The following is a 19,962-nucleotide window of genomic DNA, read 5'->3' as shown; positions in this document are numbered from 1 at the left end:
CTGGATCCCCACCACGGACGGCATCACCTCCGCGATCAGCGCTTGGGCGTGACACGTCGCCCGTACCCACCACCAAAGGCCAACCTCAACCTCACGCGCAGCCGCCGTGCCGTGCCGCGCCCCTGCCCGTGCGGCGTGCGTGCCGACTTCTCGCCCGCTTCCAAACAGAAATCCCCCAACTCGCCACTGACTCACTCTCGCCCCCCCGCCCCTCCCCGCGCCGGCGCCGACGCCTCCGGATCCCGATCTGCGCTGCCCTTGCTCTCTTCCTTTGGCTGCGGGGGCGATGGAAGAGGAAGGACGCGAGGGCCGGCCGCGTGCGGACGCCGGCGCGGCCGCGGCCGGAGAGGACGACGAGGACCACTTCGACCGGCTGCCGGACGCCGTGCTCCTGGACGTCTTCAACCACATCGGCGACGTCAAGGCGCTGGGCCGCTGCGCGCTGGTCTCGCGCCGCTTCCACGCGCTCGTCCCGCTCGTCGACTCCGTCCTCGTGCGCGTCGACTGCGTCATACCCGACGACCCGCCGCCCTCCGCCTCCTCCTCCTCCCCACCACCAGCCCCCGCGCGGGGGCGGGGCGCGCTGGCCCACATCGCGCGGTTCCTGCTCGGCGGCATCGTCCGGCCCATCCAGGCGCTCGGCCAGATCCTCTCCCCGACCCTGGCGCTCGTCTCCCGCCGCTCCCTCGCCCCACCTCCCACCACCGCCGCAACCGCTCCCCCACCCGCGGGAGACATATCCCACCACTCGCCCGCCGAGGTGCTCCGCGCCTTCAAGGAGCTCCGCCGCCTCCGCATCGAGCTGCCGGCCGGCGAGCTGGGCGTCGACGACGGCGTGCTCCTCCGCTGGAAGGCCGACTTCGGCTCCACCCTCCGCAGCTGCGTCATCCTCGGCGCCTCCTCCGTGTCCCCCAAACCGCCACCATCCTCCCCCAGAGAGCCCGAGGAGCTGGCCAGCATCCCGGAGTCCCTGCACACGAACGGGGGCCTCAAGCTGCGGGTCGTCTGGACGATCAGCTCGCTCATCGCCGCCTCGGCGCGGCACTACCTGCTGCAGCCCATCATCACGGACCACGGCACGCTCGACAGCCTCGACCTCACGGACGCCGACGGCCAGGGCGTGCTCACCATGGACAGGACGCAGCTGCAGGAGCTGCGGGCGCGGCCCCTCTCGGTGTCCGGGACCTCGCACCGCACGCTCATGCCGTCCCTCATCATGCGCCTCTGGTACGCTCCGCACATCGAGCTTCCCGGGGGAGTGCTGCTCAAGGGCGCCACGCTCGTGGCCATCAGGCCTAGCGACGATGTGCTCAAGGAGGGGGGAGGGGCTGAGGCCGCTGGTCCGGCCGGTGCGCCCTGGATCTCGGATGCCTTTGAGGAGCCGTATCGGACGGCCGCAAAGGCGCTTTTCAAGCGCAGGACATACAGCCTTGAGATGAACTCCTTCTGACCTTCACCCAGTTTGACCTTCTAGCAGGTAATTTATCGCTTTGTATGATTCTTGCACACAATAACTGTCAAAGTATACATAGTAGATATATGGTGATATATCCAATAGCATTGCAGTATGTGGAAGCAATTGCCAGTTTTCTAATCTGGATAACTATTTTATTTGTTTATTGCCAAATTCATTTTCAAAGTGATAGAGTCAAACCTAGATTTGCGTATATTTTTAATCATTATATATAATTTCAGAACTTGGGTCTGAAAATGTATATGCCATTCTGACTTATTCAGCAATATATGATTGTTGTTTTATATTATTACAAGCCAACTTTGTGATTTTGGCTCCATTGTCTTTTCTTTTAATTCTTGGAATTACCAAACAACACTATTTGGTTTCTGCTCCACTCTTTTCTGTGCCAAATTTTGGAGAAAATTTGTCATCCTCTCGTTTTGATGGGCGGCATGGGCCCCAGTTCTAAAGGCTTTGCACTGAGTTAGTGAATCTAACACCAGACAGTTTCGCATCATTCGTGATGCTCTTAGTAATACTAATATCCAAGGCTTCAAATAGCTAGCTATTGCTATCTATCTCACGACCCAGATTACGGAGGGCCTAGTCGTTAGAGGTCTGGGGTGAGGGGGTTTAGTTTTGGGCGCCGTGATGCCCTAGTGATAGATCGGCTCTGGAGGAAAACCTGCCAACCCTGGAATCGGTTCAGCTGGAGGTAGGGTGAAGTGGTCGGAAGAGCACCACATGTCGTGCGGTGTCCGGTGCGCCCTCGGCGGCCCATGAAAATCCGGATGACCGATTACCGTCCAAGCCCGGCCGTACTCATAAGCGCATCAGGTCTCCAAGGTGAACAGTCTCTGGCCAATGGAACAATGTAGGCTCCCCTTTTCTCTGTTTATTTCTTTGATACCTTTTACACAGTACTGCCTGCCTTTGTATAAGAGCCAGCCAACTAGAGATAGAAATGTAAACCAACTAGGACTCCTGACAACGGCCATTACTTGGAAATAAATAAAGCTAACTAATCCTAAGATAGGAAGCTTTAGATACGGCTGTATTGCTTGCCATGCATGACACGCTATAGCTGTCGTATAGCTTTTCTAGAGTCTGAAAGCTAAGCTATGGCACCTTGTACCACTATTCTAGCTAAAACCACCATAGTACCAAATAGCAGCGCTATTTGCCTTAGTGCGAAAGCAGTTATAGCTGGCGCTTTTCCAGCCTTACAGGTAAGTAGAAATTAGCAAAAACAACAGTTCATTTTCAACTGTAGCTATAAACTAAGAGCATAATGACTATGCATATAAGCATATGAGCAAATCTATTGAAAAAAAAATCTGAAAGTCCAAAATCTTGATGTAATGGATGGTTCTCTTATTGGTTGCAATGCTACTTTGATTAATTCAGACTTTCCAGAATTGATAAATTGGTGCAATGGAAATGTATCAGTAAATCTATATTACTATGGTTTCTTAAAATATTATTGCGGGATTTTACATTTATATCTTACATCATATTTAATACTAAAATGCTATTGCAAATAGCTTCTGCAATATCTACCGTAGCTTTTGCTCGGACCTTGCGGCGAAGCCACAATTTATAACCTTGCTAATATCCTCTATCCCTAAGTGTTACACAGAACGAAGCCAAGGTTTCAGTTCTTCACGATTCAGAATCTTATAAGAGACCTAGACCCCAATTCTACAAGATCAATAAGGACTATTTGGCCAAACCATAACTATTGCCAAACATAGATTGCTTTATGGTGAACAAAGCTTTGAATTTTGTTGGCGATCAGCCTTATGGCTATGGCTTATAGCTCAAGATTTTCTATGTATCTAGGTTATATTAGTAAACAGAAAGTATTTACTTATTTAGGTTAGTCACTTCTACTGCCATGCTGTTGGCTTTTCTAGACTAGCACTGAGCTGGCACATTGTGTTCCCCTTTTGGCTTAGTATGAGCTCTTTTCAAAGTTCAGAATTGTTCAAGTGCTCTCCACTCCAGCTATTTTTATGTGACTTTTTTAGTTCCTTCCTATATCTTTTCTTTCTTACTTGTAAAGATAGGAGCTGGTGGTGCGTGCACTCCTCTCCTTCTCTCTTTTTAAACTCACTTATGGGGCCACACACAACCTTGTAAAAGCCACGAATAAACAAAACGCTCCCTTACTCGCATGTGGGACCTGAGTACCTGACACAAACAAACAAATGCACTTTTACTTTCATGTGAGACCAACACTCATGTAAAATGGATGAATAAACAAATATAAAATAAGACTCGAACTGAAAACCCATGCTCTTAGCATTTTCTTTTTACTTGCAAAGATTGTAGTTGTTGCTGAGTTCACTCCTCTCCCTCTCCCTTCACTATTACTTACTTGTGGCACCATCAACCCTACAAAAGCGATAAATGAATAAATGCACCCTTACTCATATGTGGGACCTGACACAAATAAACAAATGCACTTTTACTTTAATGTGGGACCAACTCTCTTGTAAAATAGATGAATAAACAAATAAAAAATGAGACTCCAACTAAAAAACCATGCCCTTGGTTATAGTTTCTCTGTGTCGTGGTATCGTCACGGCATATGCCATAGGGTGGCTAATCGAAGGGGCTCCTGAGAGATCTCACGGCGGTATCCGGAAGCGGGTTTGGGCACGAGCGACACGGCGACGTACCCAGGTTCGAGGCCCTCCGGTGGAGGTAAAACCTCTACTCCTGCTATGAGTGTATAAGGTGACCACACGAGTACAATGGTGCTCCTAGAGCCGTATCCGGCTGGCCCCGAGAGGCTAAGGGAGACGATGGTCTCTCTCACGAGGCGGCGCCGTAGGTAGGTGAAAGCAATAAGTGTTCGATCGTCCCCTGCACGAGAGGGGTAGTGCGGCTTATATAGGCTCCGGCACTTTACATATAAGACCCTATAGTCTGCGGCCGGCTTGGCCGGCTTCGGCTCCGCTCCTTCCCGAGGCGGTGACGTCGGGAGCCGTTGAGGCGTCGTGGCTCTGTCCCATCCGGCTGCTCGGGTCAGCGGTATGGAGAGGAAGTGTCTCTGTCGCCGTCGGCCACCGTAGCTCGTACGGCGCGTCGTAAGCCATGATGGCCTGTCCGGCGCGTGGCACTATTGCTCCACGGTGCCCCGCGCTTTACGGAAGATGAAGTCGGCGTGGACTTTGGGAACCCGGATCACCAACCCGGTTCCTTCCTGTGCAAGACTCGCCGGCCTCGAGTCGGTCCGAGGTACGGACCCCGGTCGGATATGGCTTGTAGAAGCCGGCCCAACTACGGCATTGGCGGCCGTAGCTAGGCCGACTAGGACCTAGAGCCGGCCGGCTTCGGACCAGCCGGCCACGGCGCCGGCCGGCTGCTCCTCGGCCGGCCTTTGCCGCGAGCCGGCCGGTGGCCAGCCGGCTGCTCCGCGTCCATTGCCCTACCCGGGGTCTTCCCCCGACATTAGCCCCCGAAGCTGGCAAGGTCCTGCGTTTAGAAGGACCTAGGCAGGTTTTCCTGGCTTCATGAATATATTTGACGGCACTTGGAGGGGCCGGCTGAGGATTTCCTTTTAGCCGGCTGCGCCCTCATCCGGCTCGTTCCTGCCGGCTGCTTCTAGCCGGCCGCTTTTTACACTTGTATAATTTTTGCTTTCTCGCAAGATTTGATGGCGCCTCCGCCTTGCCGAAGAGTTTTAGTTTGAGTGGAACTTTTCGTCCGGCTCCGGCTTGCTGCGCGCCGGAGTCTCCGCCGCCTCGGGTCCTGCGCCCGACTTGACTGGTCTGACGCCTGGCCTGGCCGTCGGTTCGTCTGGTCACATCAATGTCCCTCCGGATCCGGTGTGGTCGTGGGCGACGTGGTGTGGCCGTTTCGATAACCGTAGCGATCGTGGGGGAGTTACTCGCGCAGGAAATCCGGAGACGTGGCCCACGATCGCCACGTGGAGGCCCACTTGCCCGCCGCGGTCGGCTATAAATGCCGCGGGGAGGGCACCGAGGCGGCACTTGCTCTCTTCTTCTTCTTCTCGCGCCCCTGCCTCCGTCGTTCTCCGCGCGCCCAAGCTCTTCGGCTGCTCCGGCGAACGTCTTCCGCCGGCGAACTCCGGCGACCAAAACTCCACCGTTCCGCCGCCGCCGCTCCCTCAATCCGGCGTCACGGGGCCGCGCGTCTCGACGGAGCGTCCGCGGCCGCCGCCGTCGCCGCCGCGGTCGCAAGGTTCCTCCTCGCCGTTCCACCTTTCGTGGTCGTCTTCTTCTTCTTCGGCCTCGTCAATGGCGTCCCCCAGCGGATCTTGGAGGGGCTCCTACATGCGGGAGGACGACATCGAGCGCCTGGTGCGCCTCCGGCGGATCCCGCGGGGGGTGATCACGCGGGAGCCTGGCAAGGAGACGGAGCCCAAGCCGGAGCCCGGCGAGCGCGTCGTTTTCGGCGCGCATCTCGACCGCGGGCTGGGCCTGCCGGCTTCAACCTTCTTCCGGCGGTTCCTCGACCATTTCGGCCTTCGGCCGCACCACCTTCCGGCCAACGCGTGCGTCCTCCCGAGCTGCTACGTCGCGTTCATGGAGGCTTACGCCGGCCCGTGGCCCGACATCGACTTCGGAGCCGGCTCTTCTACTTGAAGGCCCAAACCACTGACGGCCACCTGCGGGCCTGTGGCGCCGCCTCGATCTACACCCGGCCCGGTACGCCTTTCCCCAAAATCCCCACCGTCGACTCGGTGAAGAATTGGCAGATGTCGTTCTTCTACGTGCGCAACGACGGGGCGCTCGTCGACCGGATCAACCTGCCGGAGTTCAACCCGGCTCCTCCAGTCGGCCGGATCAACTGGAGCCACAACGCCCGCTCGTCGGATCCAAACGCCGAGGTGAGCCTGCTGTGGGATTTCCTGGCGACAGCCACTAAAGGCGGGCTGACTGCCGAGGATCTCCTCTGCACCATCGCCGAGCGCCGCGTGCTGCCGCTCCAGATGCGCTCCCACAAGATCGGGCACATGTCCGGCCGGTTCGACCCGAACCGGACGTCCAAGCGCCGCTCAACAAGGCCCGGGTGGCCAGCCGGGTGAACCACATCACCAAGGCGAACATGACGGAGAGGCTGGAGCTACGGGCTGGCGCCTCGCGACAGGGAGCATCCGCCGGCGCGGGTAAGTCTCATGTCTCTGCCATTTTCCGGCTTGCGGCTGCGAGGCCGACTTCCTTTTTCTTCGCCGACTTCCGGCTTGTCATATGTTCATATTTTTTCGTCTTTCTAGCTTTTGAGCGCCGGAACGCCGAGGACGGCGACTCGGCGACGAAGAGGTGGACGCCGGATCTCGTCGATCCGGCCGACCAAGCCGGCGAGCATGCCGGCGACGACGACCTGCCGCGGCGCCCGATCTAGGCGGCCGGGGGAGCACAATCCGCCCCCTTCACCAGAGCAGCAGGAGGAGGAGGTGGAGCCGGCGACGTCTGGCACGGGGCCCATAGCCGCCGTGCCTCTGCGTGCGAGGCCGCCAAGCACCACGGCGACTTCGGCGCCCAAGGGCACGAAGCGAGCCGGCTCCACCGCCGCCTTGGAGGCGAAGGCGAAGAAGCAGCGCGGCTGCGGCCGAAGATGGTCCCGGAGAAGGCCGGGTGAGTTCTTTCTCTCTTTTTCTTGTTTGATTCCTTTTCTTTCCTTACTTTTGTGCTTATTATCTCTCTGTTTATCCGGCTAGGGCCCCTATCAAGTTTGCCCAGGGCGGCGGCTCCCGGCGAGCTCCGCGCGTTGTGTCGCCGCTTCCCCGCCGGCGAGAGGGAGCGAACGCCGCAGCCTTCCTCGCGCGCATCTACACCGCCGCCGCCTGCCGCAGGGCGCCTTCCTTCGCCGTGCCGCCGGCCTCGGCGCCGATCGCGGCACGCGGGCTGAGCCGGCTCGCCGGGTGACGGCTCGGACGACATGTTCCCGGGCCGGACTCGTCCTCTTGGCCCGAGCTCTGCCGGGGCTGGTCCGGGAATGCCGCCATCGACCGGAGCCGGAGCCGGCAGCTCCGCACCGCTCGCGACCGGAACCGGAGCCGGGAGGGCTGCGCCGCCCACGATCGGAGCCGGAGCCGGGCCGAGCGTGGTGGTGCTGGACGAAAGTCCGGAGGAGGCACCTCGGGCGCCGGAGGCGACCGGGCCGGCCGGGCCATCCGCTGCGCCGGAGCGATGCCGCCACCGCAGCACGACGACGGAGGAGCCGGCTCGACGGGAGCCGGCAAGCGACGAGCCGGTGCGCACGGAGGGCGCCGACTCGCGCGCGCCGGTGAGGATGGGGACTCCAACGGCGTCACCGCAAGGCTCGCACGTGGCCAAGGGCGCACTTCTTCTTCGAGTGCCGTCCGCCTCCGACTCCGGCCTCGGCTCGGCTGCCACCATGGAGCGAGCGTGGCTCCGCGCCGACTCCTACGAGGTGACCAGCCGGGAGGGAATCCCGGCCAAGCGTCGGTGGAGATGTTCTTCTCCGGCCTGCGAGCCAACCTCAAGGCTATGGCAGCCGGGGCCGCGGCTGACGTCGCCAAGGTGGAGGAAGCCAGCAAGGTAAGCTTCGACTGTTTTTGGTCTGATTATTATCCTGGTAGCCCTCCGAGGCATGGGCCGGCTGCTTGGAGCCGGCACGGGTTTCGCTTGATTGACTAACTTTTTCTTTTTTCCTTAGGCTGTGGCTGATCGGCGCACCACTCTGTACAACCGTGCCGTGACCCACTACCACAAGGCCAAGCTGGACAAGGCCGTCTTGGCCCGCGAGCTAGAAGCCGCCAAGGGTGAGCTCTTCGCTTCTTTCGACTTGATGCCTTGTTTTCTTTCTAGTCTTGGTTGGCTGACATCTCTTTCTGGCCGACTTGTAGTTGAAGCCGCCAAGGTCCCGCAGCTGGAGTCGGATCTCCGAGCCGCTCGCGACCAGTGCGCCGTGAGCGAGGAGGCGGGCCGATCCGCCGCCCGCAAGCTTAAGCTGGCCGATCGGAGGCGACGCGGCTGCGCCGGCTGGAGCGGAACCACCTTAAGGAGCTCGCCGCCCTCAAGAAGGACGGGGAGGACAAGCCGGCGGAGCCGAGCGGGCGGGCTGGACGAGGTGGAGAGGCAACGGCTTGCGCTTCAGGAGGAGGTCTCCACCAAGTCCATGGAGCTGACTGCCACCGCCAAGCGCTGGACGGAGGGGATTGGCGCGCTTGATCGCGGCTTGTCGGGTGAGTGCCTCTGTGTTTCCTTCCCTTTGCCGGCTTTCGGCTGTCGGCTGCCAGCTTGGTTGGTAGCCGGCAGCTGAAACTTATCTTCTTTCGCTATCTCCATCTTCGGGCTGGGGGCAGTCGGTTCGTGCCGGCTGCCGCCAGGCTTTTGCTTTGTTCCTTCGAAATCTCCATCTTCGGGCTGGGGGCAGTCGGTTCGTGCCGGCTGCCGCCCGTCTTACTTTAGAGCTTCGGAATTTCCATCTTCGGGCTGGGGGCAGTCGGCTCGTGCCGGCTGCCGCGCTCTTTCTTTAGGACTTCGAAAATTTGCCTTTTTCAGCTTATTTCGGCTTGCTTAGTCTTGCTTGTTTCTGACGTGCTTCTTCCCGCAGCGGCCTTCCCAGAGACGCAAGATGCGGCCTTGGCAGCCGTTGGTCTTGAGCGTGAGTCCCGGAGGCAGGCGACTGGCGAGGGCAGCTCGGAGTATTTCTCCATGGAGGATCACCTGGCGTCTATGAGTGCCCGCGTCGAGCCCATCACCAAGCTTGGCTGGGAGCTTCGGAAGGCGGCCGAAGAGCTGGTGCCCATGCTGTGGCCTGACGAGGCGGCGCCGCAAGATATCTCTGGCCTCGTCGCTGCGATGGAGCGGGCACCGGACCGTTTCCTCGGCCGGAAGGAGTCGGCCACGCGCGCCGGTGCCGACATGGCGCCGTCCTTCGTCCTCTCTTGGTACAACGAGGTGGACTCGGGGCAGCTTGAGTTCCGGCGAGCCGGCGTGGAGGACAAGCTCCCGGCCGATCTCAAGGCCGCCCGCCTTGCTCGAGCCAGCGCCATCGCCGAGTTCGTCGACAAGGCCCTCTTCGTCGCGGACCCGAACCCTCCTCTGTCCGATGGAGAGTACATGGATGATGAGGAGGCGGAGGACGTGCCTGAGGCCGACCCGGCAGCCGGCTCCACCGATGCTCCTCCAGCTGGCGCTTAGTTTTACCTGTCTTTTGATTGTTGCTTTTGCCAAGACAATTTATTAAATCCCCGGATGCGGGTGCATATGTAAGACAATATAATTATCCTTTTATTAAGGCACACTTTAATGTGTTTGTTAATCATTTGTGTGCCGGCTTGCTTTCTTTCGACTTGTTCGCTTTTTCCTATCCGCCCCACTCTTTGGCCGTGCTCTTGCCGGTCGTACGTCCGACTTGCGATCCGTCGCCGGATCAAGAGCGGGCCGGCGAGGAGGCCGACGATACTTCGGTCGAACGAGCTGAATTCGGCAATCCGACACTTTATGAAAGTTTGCAAGTCAACTCGCTTTTACTCTTTCCCTTAGTCGTTTTTCGCGTGCCGGCTCCCTAGGCCTTACTCCCGCCAGCCGGACAGCCGGGTTGCGGTCCGTAGGCTGGTTCGGAAGCCGGCTGTCGGAAACCGGATCACGTTACTGAGCCGACCGAGTGAGAGGGTTCAAGCCAATTGGCGAAACAAGGTAAAGTACGCGAAAAACTTGTCGGGAACGGCGCTCTTGGCGCGTGCTTTTCATAGCTTACAAAAGGGATACAAGGGATACATACATTCCTGCTCTCATGTGTAAAATGGGCGGAGTAACCCGACATTCCGGGGACGTTTAGTCTCCTCGTCGGCCTTGTCCGGCTTGTTTTTCTTAGCCTCTTGGGCATCTATGAGATAGTAGGAATCATTGCCTATCGCCTTGCTCACGATGAAGGGACCCTCCCATGGGGATGCTAGTTTATGTCTGTCCGGCTGTCCGTTGGATCAGCCGGAGCACTAGGTCTCCTTCTCGGAATACTAAGGTCTTGACCTTCCGGCCGTGGTAGCGACGGAGGCTTTGCTCGATATACGGTTGACTCGGACTCGGCCATCGGCCGGACCTCTTCAACCAGGTCGACTCCATCTTCGCGAGCTTCTTTGGCTTCGGCTTCGTGTAGAGCTTGATTCTTGGCGCGTCGTGCTCGATATCGGTCGGCGGGACGGCTTCGGCCCCGTATACGAGGAAGAAGGGCGTGAACCCGACCGAGCGGTTTGGCGTCGTGCGCGAGCTCCACAGCACGCCGGGCAGCTCTTCAATCCGGCAGCCGGCCGAGCGCTCAAGCGGCTCCACCGGCTCGGGCCGGATGCCGGCTAGGATCAAGCCGTTGGCTTTCTCCACTTGGCCGTTGGTCTCCGGGTGCGCCACGGACGATAGGTCCATCCGGATCCCCATCTCTCCGCGATAGCGTTTGAAGATGCCTTCGGCGAAGTTGCTGCCGTTGTCGGTGATGATGCTATGCGGGTAGCCATATCTCACGATTATTTCTTTGAGGAATGTGACGGCCGTGGAGCCGTCCAGCCTTCTTGATTGGCTTGGCTTCGATCCACTTAGTGAACTTGTCAATCATCACCAAGAGATGAGTCATGCCGCCTCGGGCTGTTTTGAATGGGCCCACCATATCCAAGCCCCATACGGCAAACGGCCAGGTAATGGGGATGGTCTTCAAGGCGGAAGCCGGCGTGTTCCTTTGCTTGGCAAAGCGTTGGCAGCCGTTGCACTTCTTCACCAGTTCTTCGCGTCTCCGAGCGCAGTCGGCCGGTAAAAACCGTGCCGGAAGGCTTTGGCCACTATGGCTCGGGAGGAGGCGTGATGGCCGCACTCGCCCGATGGATTTCCCGTAGGAGTTCAATCCCTTCAGCCGGCTCGACGCACCGTCGGAACACCCCACTTACGCTGTGTTTGTACGGCTCGTGGTTGATGATTGTATAGGCCTTGGCCCTTCTCTCAATCTGCCCGGCCCGGACTCCGTCATCGGGCAGCACACCGTCGGTGAGGTAGGAGAGGAATTCTTGTGCCCATGAAGGTACGCATCTTATCTCGAATACGCCGACCAACGGGGTCTCCCGCGTGGGAGCTTCCGGCTTCGACCGCGTGGTCGCCGGGTTCGGCTTGCTAGCCGGCGGGTTCGGCTTGCTAGCCCCCGAGTGTGGCGATGAAGCCCCGGGTTGGACCGAGAAGTCCCCGGGTTCGGCATGGTAGCCGGCGGGTTCGGCTTGTTAGCCCCCGACTTGGGCGATGAAGCCCCGGGTTTGGCCGAGCAGCCCGGGTCGGCCGGCACGAATATTGAATCCGAATCCGGTGACGGTATGATGGACGGCTTCTTGATAACCGCCAAGGCGATGCCCGGCGGAATGGCTTGCCGGGTTGAGCCAATCTTGGACAAGGCATCGGCCGCCTCATTGTTTGCTCGTGGCACATGGTGGAACTCGCAGCCGTCGAAGAAGCCGGATAGCTGCTGGACATGGAAGCGGTATGAGGCCATGTTGGCGTCCTTCGCGTCCCAGTCGCCAGATGCTTGCTGTATGACCAAGTCGGAGTCGCCGAAGCAAAGTATGCGACGCACGCCAATCTCCTTGGCCAGCTTCAGCCCATGTATGAGCGCTTCATACTCCGCCACATTGTTGGATGCGGCGAAGTGGATCTGCAGGGACGTAGTCCGGCCGGTCTCCCTTGGGAGAGGTGATGACGATGCCGGCTCCCGGGCCGTTGCGCATCTTCGAGCCGTCGAAGTGCATCTTCCAATGTGTGGAATCCGGCACGGGCGGCGGTATTGCATCTCAGCCCGGTCGACGAAGAAGTCCGCGAGGATCCGCGACTTGATGGCTGTGCGTGGCTCGTAGAGGATGGTGTGGGCGGCTAGCTCCCGGGCCCACTTGGCAACTCGGCCGTTGGCATCCTTGCTGCCGATGATTTCCGCCAGAGGTGCTGTGGCAACCACCCGGATAGGATGTTCTTGGAAGTAATGCTTGAGCTTCTTGGCTGCCATGTAGACACCGTAGGTGACCTTACGGTAGTGGGGGTAGTTCTGCTTCGACCGGGAGAGCACTTCGCCGAGGTAGTAGGCCGGGCGCTCGGACCAGCTGCTCTCGTTTTCGGCTTCTTTGCGCTCCACCACCGGGACAACGCTAACCACTCGGTTGGTGGCTGCGATGTACAACGACATCGGCTCCATTGAACCCGGCGTTGCGAGGATTGGCGCGGTTGAGAGCACGCGCTTTAAATCACGGAAGGCTTCATCCGCCTGTGGTGACCGGACGAACTTGTCCGCCTTCCTCATCAAGCGATACAGGGCGGTGCCTTCTCCCCGGCCGGCCGACGAAGCGGCTCAAGGAAGCCGGACAGCCGGCGAACTACGGACGTCCTTGAGGCACCTGCGGCAGCTCCATCTTCTCAATGGCACCGATCTTCTCCGGGTTGGCTTCGATTCCTCGCCGAGAGACGAGGTAGCCCAGAGTTGGCCGGCCGGCACACCGAAAGTGCACTTGGCCGGGTTGAGCTTCATCCGGAATCTTCGCAGATTGGTGAAGGTTTCTCTCGGGTCATCAAGGAGGGTAGGCATCTCCTTGGTTTTTACAACGACATCATCCACATATGCGTGAACATTTACGCCGATTTGATCCTGCAAACACTTTTGCATGCACCTTTGGTAGGTGGCGCTCGCATTTTTCAAGCCGAATGGCATAGTCGTGTAGCGATAAGCTCCGTACGGGGTAATGAACGAAGTCTTTATTTGATCAGCCGGATTCAAAGGAATGCGGTGGTAGCCTGAATAGGCATCTAGAAAAGACAACGAGTTCACAGCCGGCGATCGAGTCTATGACTTGATCTATGCGCGGCGAGGGGAAGGGGTCCTTCGGGCACGCCTTGTTCAGGCTGGTGTAGTCGATACACATGCGCCGGGAGCCGTTCTTCTTCAAAACCGAGACCGGGTTTGCCAACCAGTCCGGGTGCGGTACTTCCATGATGAAGCCGGCAGCTAGGAGCCGGGCGATTTCTTCACCGATGGCCTTCCGTCGTTCTTCGGCGAAGCGCCCGAGAGGCTGCTTCACCGGCTTGGCTTCGGGCCGGACGTGGAGGTGGTGCTCGGCCAACTCCCTCGGCACACCCGGCATGTCTCTTGGAGTCCATGCGAAGATGTCCCGATTCTCACGGAGGAAGCTGGTGAGCTCGCTTTCCTATTTCTTGTTCAAGCCGGCACCGATGGTGACGTACTTGTCCGGCTGCGCCGGGTCCAGCAGGATCTTCTTGGTGCTGTCGGCCGGCTGGAAGTGAGTCGTCCCGGCCGGGTTGCCGCCGGCCGGCATGTCCGTCTGCGCGGCTTTGGCGAGGGCAACGGCGTCGTGGATGAGCTGCTTCTCGGTGGCGATGACCAGCGTCCGGGCCATCTTGGAGCTCGCGTGGCGCGGTCCATGGAGCGGCGATAGTCGCCGGCTATGGTGATGACCCCCTTTGGGCCGGGCAGCTTCATCTTCGGTACCCATAGTGGGGCACCGCCATGAACTTGGTCGGGGCCGGCCTGCCCGAGAGCGCGTGGTAGGGACTCACGAGGTCCACCACCTCGAACTCGATTCTCTCGGTGCGGAAGTGGTCCGGCTTCCCGAACATCACCTCCGGCGTGATCCGGCCTATCGGCCGGCAGCGGTGGCCGAGCACGATGCCGTGGAAGACGGTGGGGGTGGGGCGCAACTCGGCCTCCTGGATGCCCGGCTTGCGGGCGGTGTCGCGGTAGAGGATGTTGATGCTCGCTGCCGCCGTCGATGAGGACGCGCGAAAATCGCACGCTGCGCCGGGTCGTGCCGATGGTGGGGTCGAGGACCATGGCGTAGCTGCCCGGCTTCGGCAGGACAGCCGGTGTGTCGCGGCGATCAAATGTGATGGCCTGCTCGACCGGTTTAGGTGCTCGGGGAACCGGCGGTATGACCGCGTTGACCTCGAGGAACGGCTCTGCTGGCTCGTCTTGTCCTCGGGCTCGGAGGTGAAGATGATGTAGGTAGCATCTTCGGCCGGATATCGGCCGCCATGGTGCACTTGGTTAGCCTCGTGGTGCTCGAGGTTGGCGTTCTCTGCGCCGCCTTGACCACCCGGCCCGCCGGCCGGAGGGGCGGGGGTGGAGGGGGAGGGGTTCGCCGCTTGTCGGCCGCTTCATGAAGTGGCGGTCGCGGGTGGTGTGGTTGGAGGGGTTCTTGCCGGCTGTGGTACTTGCACGGCGAGTCGAGCATCTGCTCGAAGGTGTACTTCGGCTTCCATTGCCGGTCTGTTTGCTTCTGGCGGCGGCTGCCGCCTGCCGCGTTGTCCGACACGGCTGCCACGTGGGCGGAACCGTACCGGCGGTCCGGCTGGTCGCTGTGACGCTTGCCGCGGTAGTTGTCCCGCCGGCTGCCATGCGAGCCGCCTTCGGCCGGCTTGTGCTCGGCCGGCTTGTGGTTGTCCCGTCTTGCTGGGGCTGGTGAAACGTCAGCCGGCGCCTTGCCGGCTTCCTCAGCCAGCGCGTACTTGTCGGCGATGGCCATCAAGGCGGCCATTGTCTTGGGCTCGCTGCGGCGTAGCTTGTGCCACCGCATGGTGTTGGGCCGGCAGCCTCCCATGAAGAAGCCGATGGCTTGCATCTCGTGCACGCCCTCGCAAGAGTTGCGCATCTCGCACCAACGCGTCGGTACGCGCGATCCGTCTCGTCCGGGCCCCGCTTGCACATCTCAAGCTGTTGAGGGCGACCCGGCCGGCGATAGGTGCCGGTGAAGTTGCCGATGAAGGCGGCCTCGAAGTCCGGCCAGCCGTTTATGCCGCCGGCCGGCAGGTTGTTGAGCCATGTGCGGGCGGAGCCGAGCAGCATGAGGGGAGTAGCGCACAGCCCGGCGCTTGTTGCCCCGGGAGATGCCGACTGCGGTGGAGTAGTCCTGCAGCCAGTCCTCCGGCTTGGCGGTGCCGTCATACTTGGGCGTGTCGCGGGGGAGCTGGAAACCGTCGAGCACGGGCTCGTTGGCGATGCGGGGCCCGAAGCACTTGGGGCAAGCCGGCGCCTCCTCTTCCGCGATGCGGGATTCGATCAGCCGGTCGAGGCGGTCTCTGGCGTCGGCGGGCTCGATGCGCGGGCCCAGCCGGGAGTGGGCCGGCCGGCGAGCGCCGCCGCTTCGGGAGCCGGCCGGTGAGGGCGTCGCGGCTCGGAGTCTTGCTCCCGGTTCCGGCTTGGCGGAGCCCGGCTGCGGCTGCTGCCGCCGCCGGCCGGTGGCTCGGCCGGCTCGGGGTTGCGCGCGTGGCGCGGAGTCGCTGCGCCGGCTTGGTGCTCGGGGAGGCGGACTCGGCCGTGTCCCCGGCGTTGCTCGCGGCACCACGAGCGTGAGAAGCTCTAGGATCTCGGGCGTACCTGGGGTCTTTCGACTGCCTGTTGGCAGCCTTCACCAAATCAGCCACCCGCGCAGTCTGGCGGCGTAACTCTTCGCCTTCGAGGCGGTGCAGCTCTTCTGCGGCGGCTTCGGCCGCGAGCATGTTCTTGTCGGGGGTGTTGTAGATGGGCAGCTCCATGGATGGAGCCGGCTCGTCCGCGCCGTCGCGGTCGATCTCGGCGCCTAGGTCGCGGCCTCTGCGGCGGATCTCGCCGGCTCGGCCGGGGTTGTCGCCGCCTGGGGTGAGTCCGTGGGCGCGGTTGTACTCGCGCCGGGTGATGTCCCACCGGCGCTTAGCGGCAGCCAGCTCCTCGGTCCGCTTGAGGAGGAGCACGCGGTGCGCCTCCGGGTCCGCCTCGACGGCGGCGGCGTCGGTGCCGGCGCCGGTGGTGAGCGGGGTGCTCGGCTTTGCCCGGACTTGCTCCGGCCGGGACGGTGGTGGTGGCGCCTTTGGGCCCGAGCCGGAGGCGTTGGGGTCAACGTGGCGCTCCAGGTTGGGGCCGCGGGTACGCGGGTTCTTGGTGACTTCTTCGCCAGCCATCATGACTTGCACGACGGCGGGGCTGGCGGGAACGCTGCAGCCGGCTCGCGGAGGAGGGCTGACGCAGCGCAGCACCTGCCGCGGGTAGCGCGGCGGTGCGACGGTGGCGACGTAGACGTCGTGGCCGCCGAAGGAGATGACGTTGCCGCCGGCTGGGAAGGGCCGGTCGGCGAAGCAGCCGGCGTTGTCGCCGACGCGGTCGAGGGAGCCGAATCTCCAGATCAAGCCTGAAGCGACTCGCTCGCCGGTGGTGATGGTGAGGCCCGTCCGGATGAAGACACCGGCCGAGGATGCTGAAGGCCCCACGGTGGGCGCCGACTGTCGTGGTATCGTCACGGCATATGCCATAGGGTGGCTAATCGAAGGGGCTCCTGAGAGATCTCACGGCGGTATCCGGAAGCGGGTTTGGGCACGAGCGACACGGCGACGTACCCAGGTTCGAGGCCCTCCGGTGGAGGTAAAACCTCTACTCCTGCTATGAGTGTATAAGGTGACCACACAGTACAATGGTGCTCCTAGAGCTGTATCCGGCTGGCCCTGAGAGGCTAAGGGAGACGATGGTCTCTCTCACAGGGCAGCGCTGTAGGTAGGTGAAAGCAATAAGTGTTCGATCGTCCCCTGCACGAGAGGGGTAGTGCGGCTTATATAGGCTCCGGCACTTTACATATAAGACCCTATAGTCTACTGGCCGGCTTGGCCGGCTTCGGCTTCCGCTCCTTCCCGAGGCGGTGACGTCAGGAGCCGTTGAGGCGTCGTGGCCTGTCCCATCCGGCTGCTCAGGTCAGCGGTATGGAGAGGAAGTGTCTCTGTCGCCGTCAGCCACTGTAGCCTGTACGGCGCGTCGTAAGCCATGATGGCCTGTCCGGCGCGTGGCACTATTGCTCCACAGTGCCCCGCGCTTTACGGAAGATGAAGTCAGCGTGGACTTTGGGAACCCGGATCACCAACCCGGTTCCTTCCTGTGCAAGACTCGCCAGCCTCGAGTCGGTCTGAGGTACGGACCCCCAGTCGGATATGGCTTGTAGAAGCCGGCCCAACTACAGCATTGGCGGCCGTAGCTAGGCCGACTAGGACCTAGAGCCAGCCGGCTTCCGGACCAGCCGGCCACGGCGCCAGCCGGCTGCTCCTCAGCCGGCCTTTGCCGCGAGCCGGCCAGTGGCCAGCCGGCTGCTCCGCGTCCATTGCCCTACCCGGGGTCTTCCCCCCGACACTCTGCCCAGCCAGTTTTGTATAGCAGAAATGAGTGAATGATACTACCTAGTCTAACACGATAAAAGACCTCATACTCCTACCTGATCGCCATCCTCCTAGTCTCTCCTTCCTAATACACATTCTTTTTGCGTTTCCAAATTCTAAATGTTCTCACTTCAGATCTCGCAATGGACCTTACATGGTTGCTTCATACTCTTCAGCACCTGGCTGCATGCAACCCTCTCCTCATCTTTTTGCGCACTTTTTTATCGCTAATCTGCAGCAGTCAGAGGGCACCAATATCTTCCGACTATCTCTCAAATTGGCTGCCTAACTGCTCGTTCTTTTTGTGGCTTTGTACCAACAAGAATTCTTCGTTTATTTCTGGCTTCATTGCAACACATGCATCATGCTAGTCATTTGTTAAATGACGCAGTTTCGAAGTATTAAACTGGTGGTTACTGGGCCATGAATAAACTCCAAGGTTTAGGAGGCATGTTCTAATTGTATGGGTCAGAAATAATGCGCTCAGTCTCGTTATCTTGTCAAAGACTACGGGGACTATTTGCCACTTGTTAACCTGATGAAGCGCACCAGAGATTTCTAGGTATCTATTTTATTTGCACTGCAATTATGGTTTGCCGCAGTTAATAATATGGCTTTATGTGTCACAGACTCTACTTTTCCACGTTTTTCCTCATGTATTGCTCACTTTTTATTTGCCACATTTTGTGGCAGGCCGCATTTTGACCAAGCTTAGTGGTGGCATATGTGTTATCAGTTTAGAAACCTACAATAAGTGTCTCCCTGTTTGACTGTCCGTAATGACTTTTGACTAGAATGGAGAACAGTTGACAAATTTATGTTTGATTCAGCACGCAGAATTGTTTTTCCTAGTAATCAAAATGGAGAAAGCTTTTGTTCGATTGATGCCAGACTCTGAAGAGAATATAATTCTCTAGAATTTTTTAATAAGATTCAGTCTAAACTCAAAGGATACATTTTGGGCATTGGATGCTTCATGGATGGAAGAAAGCATTTCAGACAATTTTGCATTTTCTTACCACTTCTTGTGCACTAAAAGATGAAGATTTGACTTTTTGCGATGTGATCAACAATGCTTTTCTCCAATCAAATTTCTTGTATGTAACTCTTTGTTTATGTGATATGTTATTTTGTTACTGTTGAGGTCAAGTCTTGATTATTTCCTGAACCATACCATTGCACATTTACAAATGTTACACTGTTTGCCATTACATTTTGTGTTTATGTCTATTTATCAGATTATAAGATGTCTACGGTATAACATTTGGTACAGGCAAAACGAAACCTATTGTGATGTTCTGCAAGTTTTTGGAATTTATGGTTGATCTGTTGAAATGTTTCTCTGAACTCATTTTCACCTTTATCTACAGGATGACAGGATGCGCCTCACACATATGCAGTATACACACCATGTATAGCGAAGTGGAATGGAATGTTATATCTACAGCAGAAGCACCTTGAAGTGAAACCATAATATGTTCCGTACGTGAGGTTGTGGTTCTCTTCTATGGCGCACCCATCCATATTCTATTTCGGGGAATCATTTTTTCATGTTTCTGCCCCTGTTATTCTGCTAGCTCTATATACTGAACTGTAGACTAAACATTTTATCATTTCTAGACACGTTTGAGCTATGCTGTCGTACGTGTTTTGAATGGTTGGGCCTTTATGTGTCTCGGACTTTAGACTGGTTACATTTTTGAATTATAGACTAAACATGCTCTCGTTTCATGAAACTATTGCTCTACGTGGTGGCATCTGACTTGAACGGTTGAACCTTATGTGTATACCAGACACAGTGATTAACTATTTACTAGAAATGACATGCCCAACAATAGTATTAGAAGCTCCCCCTGTGTTCAGAAGTTAAAACCTGTGGCCATTGGCGAGTAAATCCTTGCCTATGCGATGAACTTTTTCCTAAGAAAATGGAGTTAGGTTCCACAGCTAGCTCAAGGTCTGCTCTGCACCGTACATCAATACGTGGCAGAAGATACACCTCTGACATCTTGCAGTTTCAATGTTCCACAATGTCCAACACAGTAAATGAAAGAGAACAAACAATGCCTCACACGGGAAATCGCAGCTACCAGCTAAACTTCTAGTTTTAGAGTCCTTTATCATGCAGTGCTTTATACCCTGGATAGCTGGCCTATGAGCACGCAATACTTCAAGTAATTTTGTTTCTTCTTCTTCAGAAAGATTAGCAATAATAATAATAGGATTTTTTTTTCATAAGGTATGCATATTTTATATCATCGGCCAAATGTTTTAGTTCAAAACTAGGATCTTTTTTGGGTGATGGTAACACACTAACACTCCAAGATTATCCAGTGGAATATGCAATTGTAAATGTGGTGGTTG

The 19,962-nt window shown here is 58.1% G+C and overlaps 1 protein-coding gene across 1 annotated transcript; it reads left to right on the top strand.

Annotated features, from left to right (window-relative positions):
• The first annotated feature begins 286 nt into the window (after positions 1–286).
• On the top strand, positions 287–19,334 carry LOC124662842 (F-box protein At5g46170-like). The gene is made up of 2 exons (XM_047200630.1): positions 287–1,477; positions 18,969–19,334. Exon 1 carries the CDS (start codon positions 287–289, stop codon positions 1,448–1,450), a length of 1,164 nt encoding a protein of 387 aa, XP_047056586.1. The 3' UTR covers positions 1,451–1,477; positions 18,969–19,334.
• Positions 19,335–19,962: the final 628 nt, after the last annotated feature.

Source organism: Lolium rigidum, chromosome 6 (genome assembly GCF_022539505.1).
Source record: "Lolium rigidum isolate FL_2022 chromosome 6, APGP_CSIRO_Lrig_0.1, whole genome shotgun sequence".
In the NCBI taxonomy this organism is placed as follows: Eukaryota; Viridiplantae; Streptophyta; class Magnoliopsida; order Poales; family Poaceae; genus Lolium; species Lolium rigidum.
This window is presented reverse-complemented; position numbering and strand designations above follow the sequence as displayed.

Excerpts from the sequence above, each read along its gene's own strand:
- LOC124662842 (XM_047200630.1), top strand. The coding sequence starts at position 287 with ATGGAAGAGGAAGGACGCGAGGGCCGGCCGCGTGCGGACGCCGGCGCG.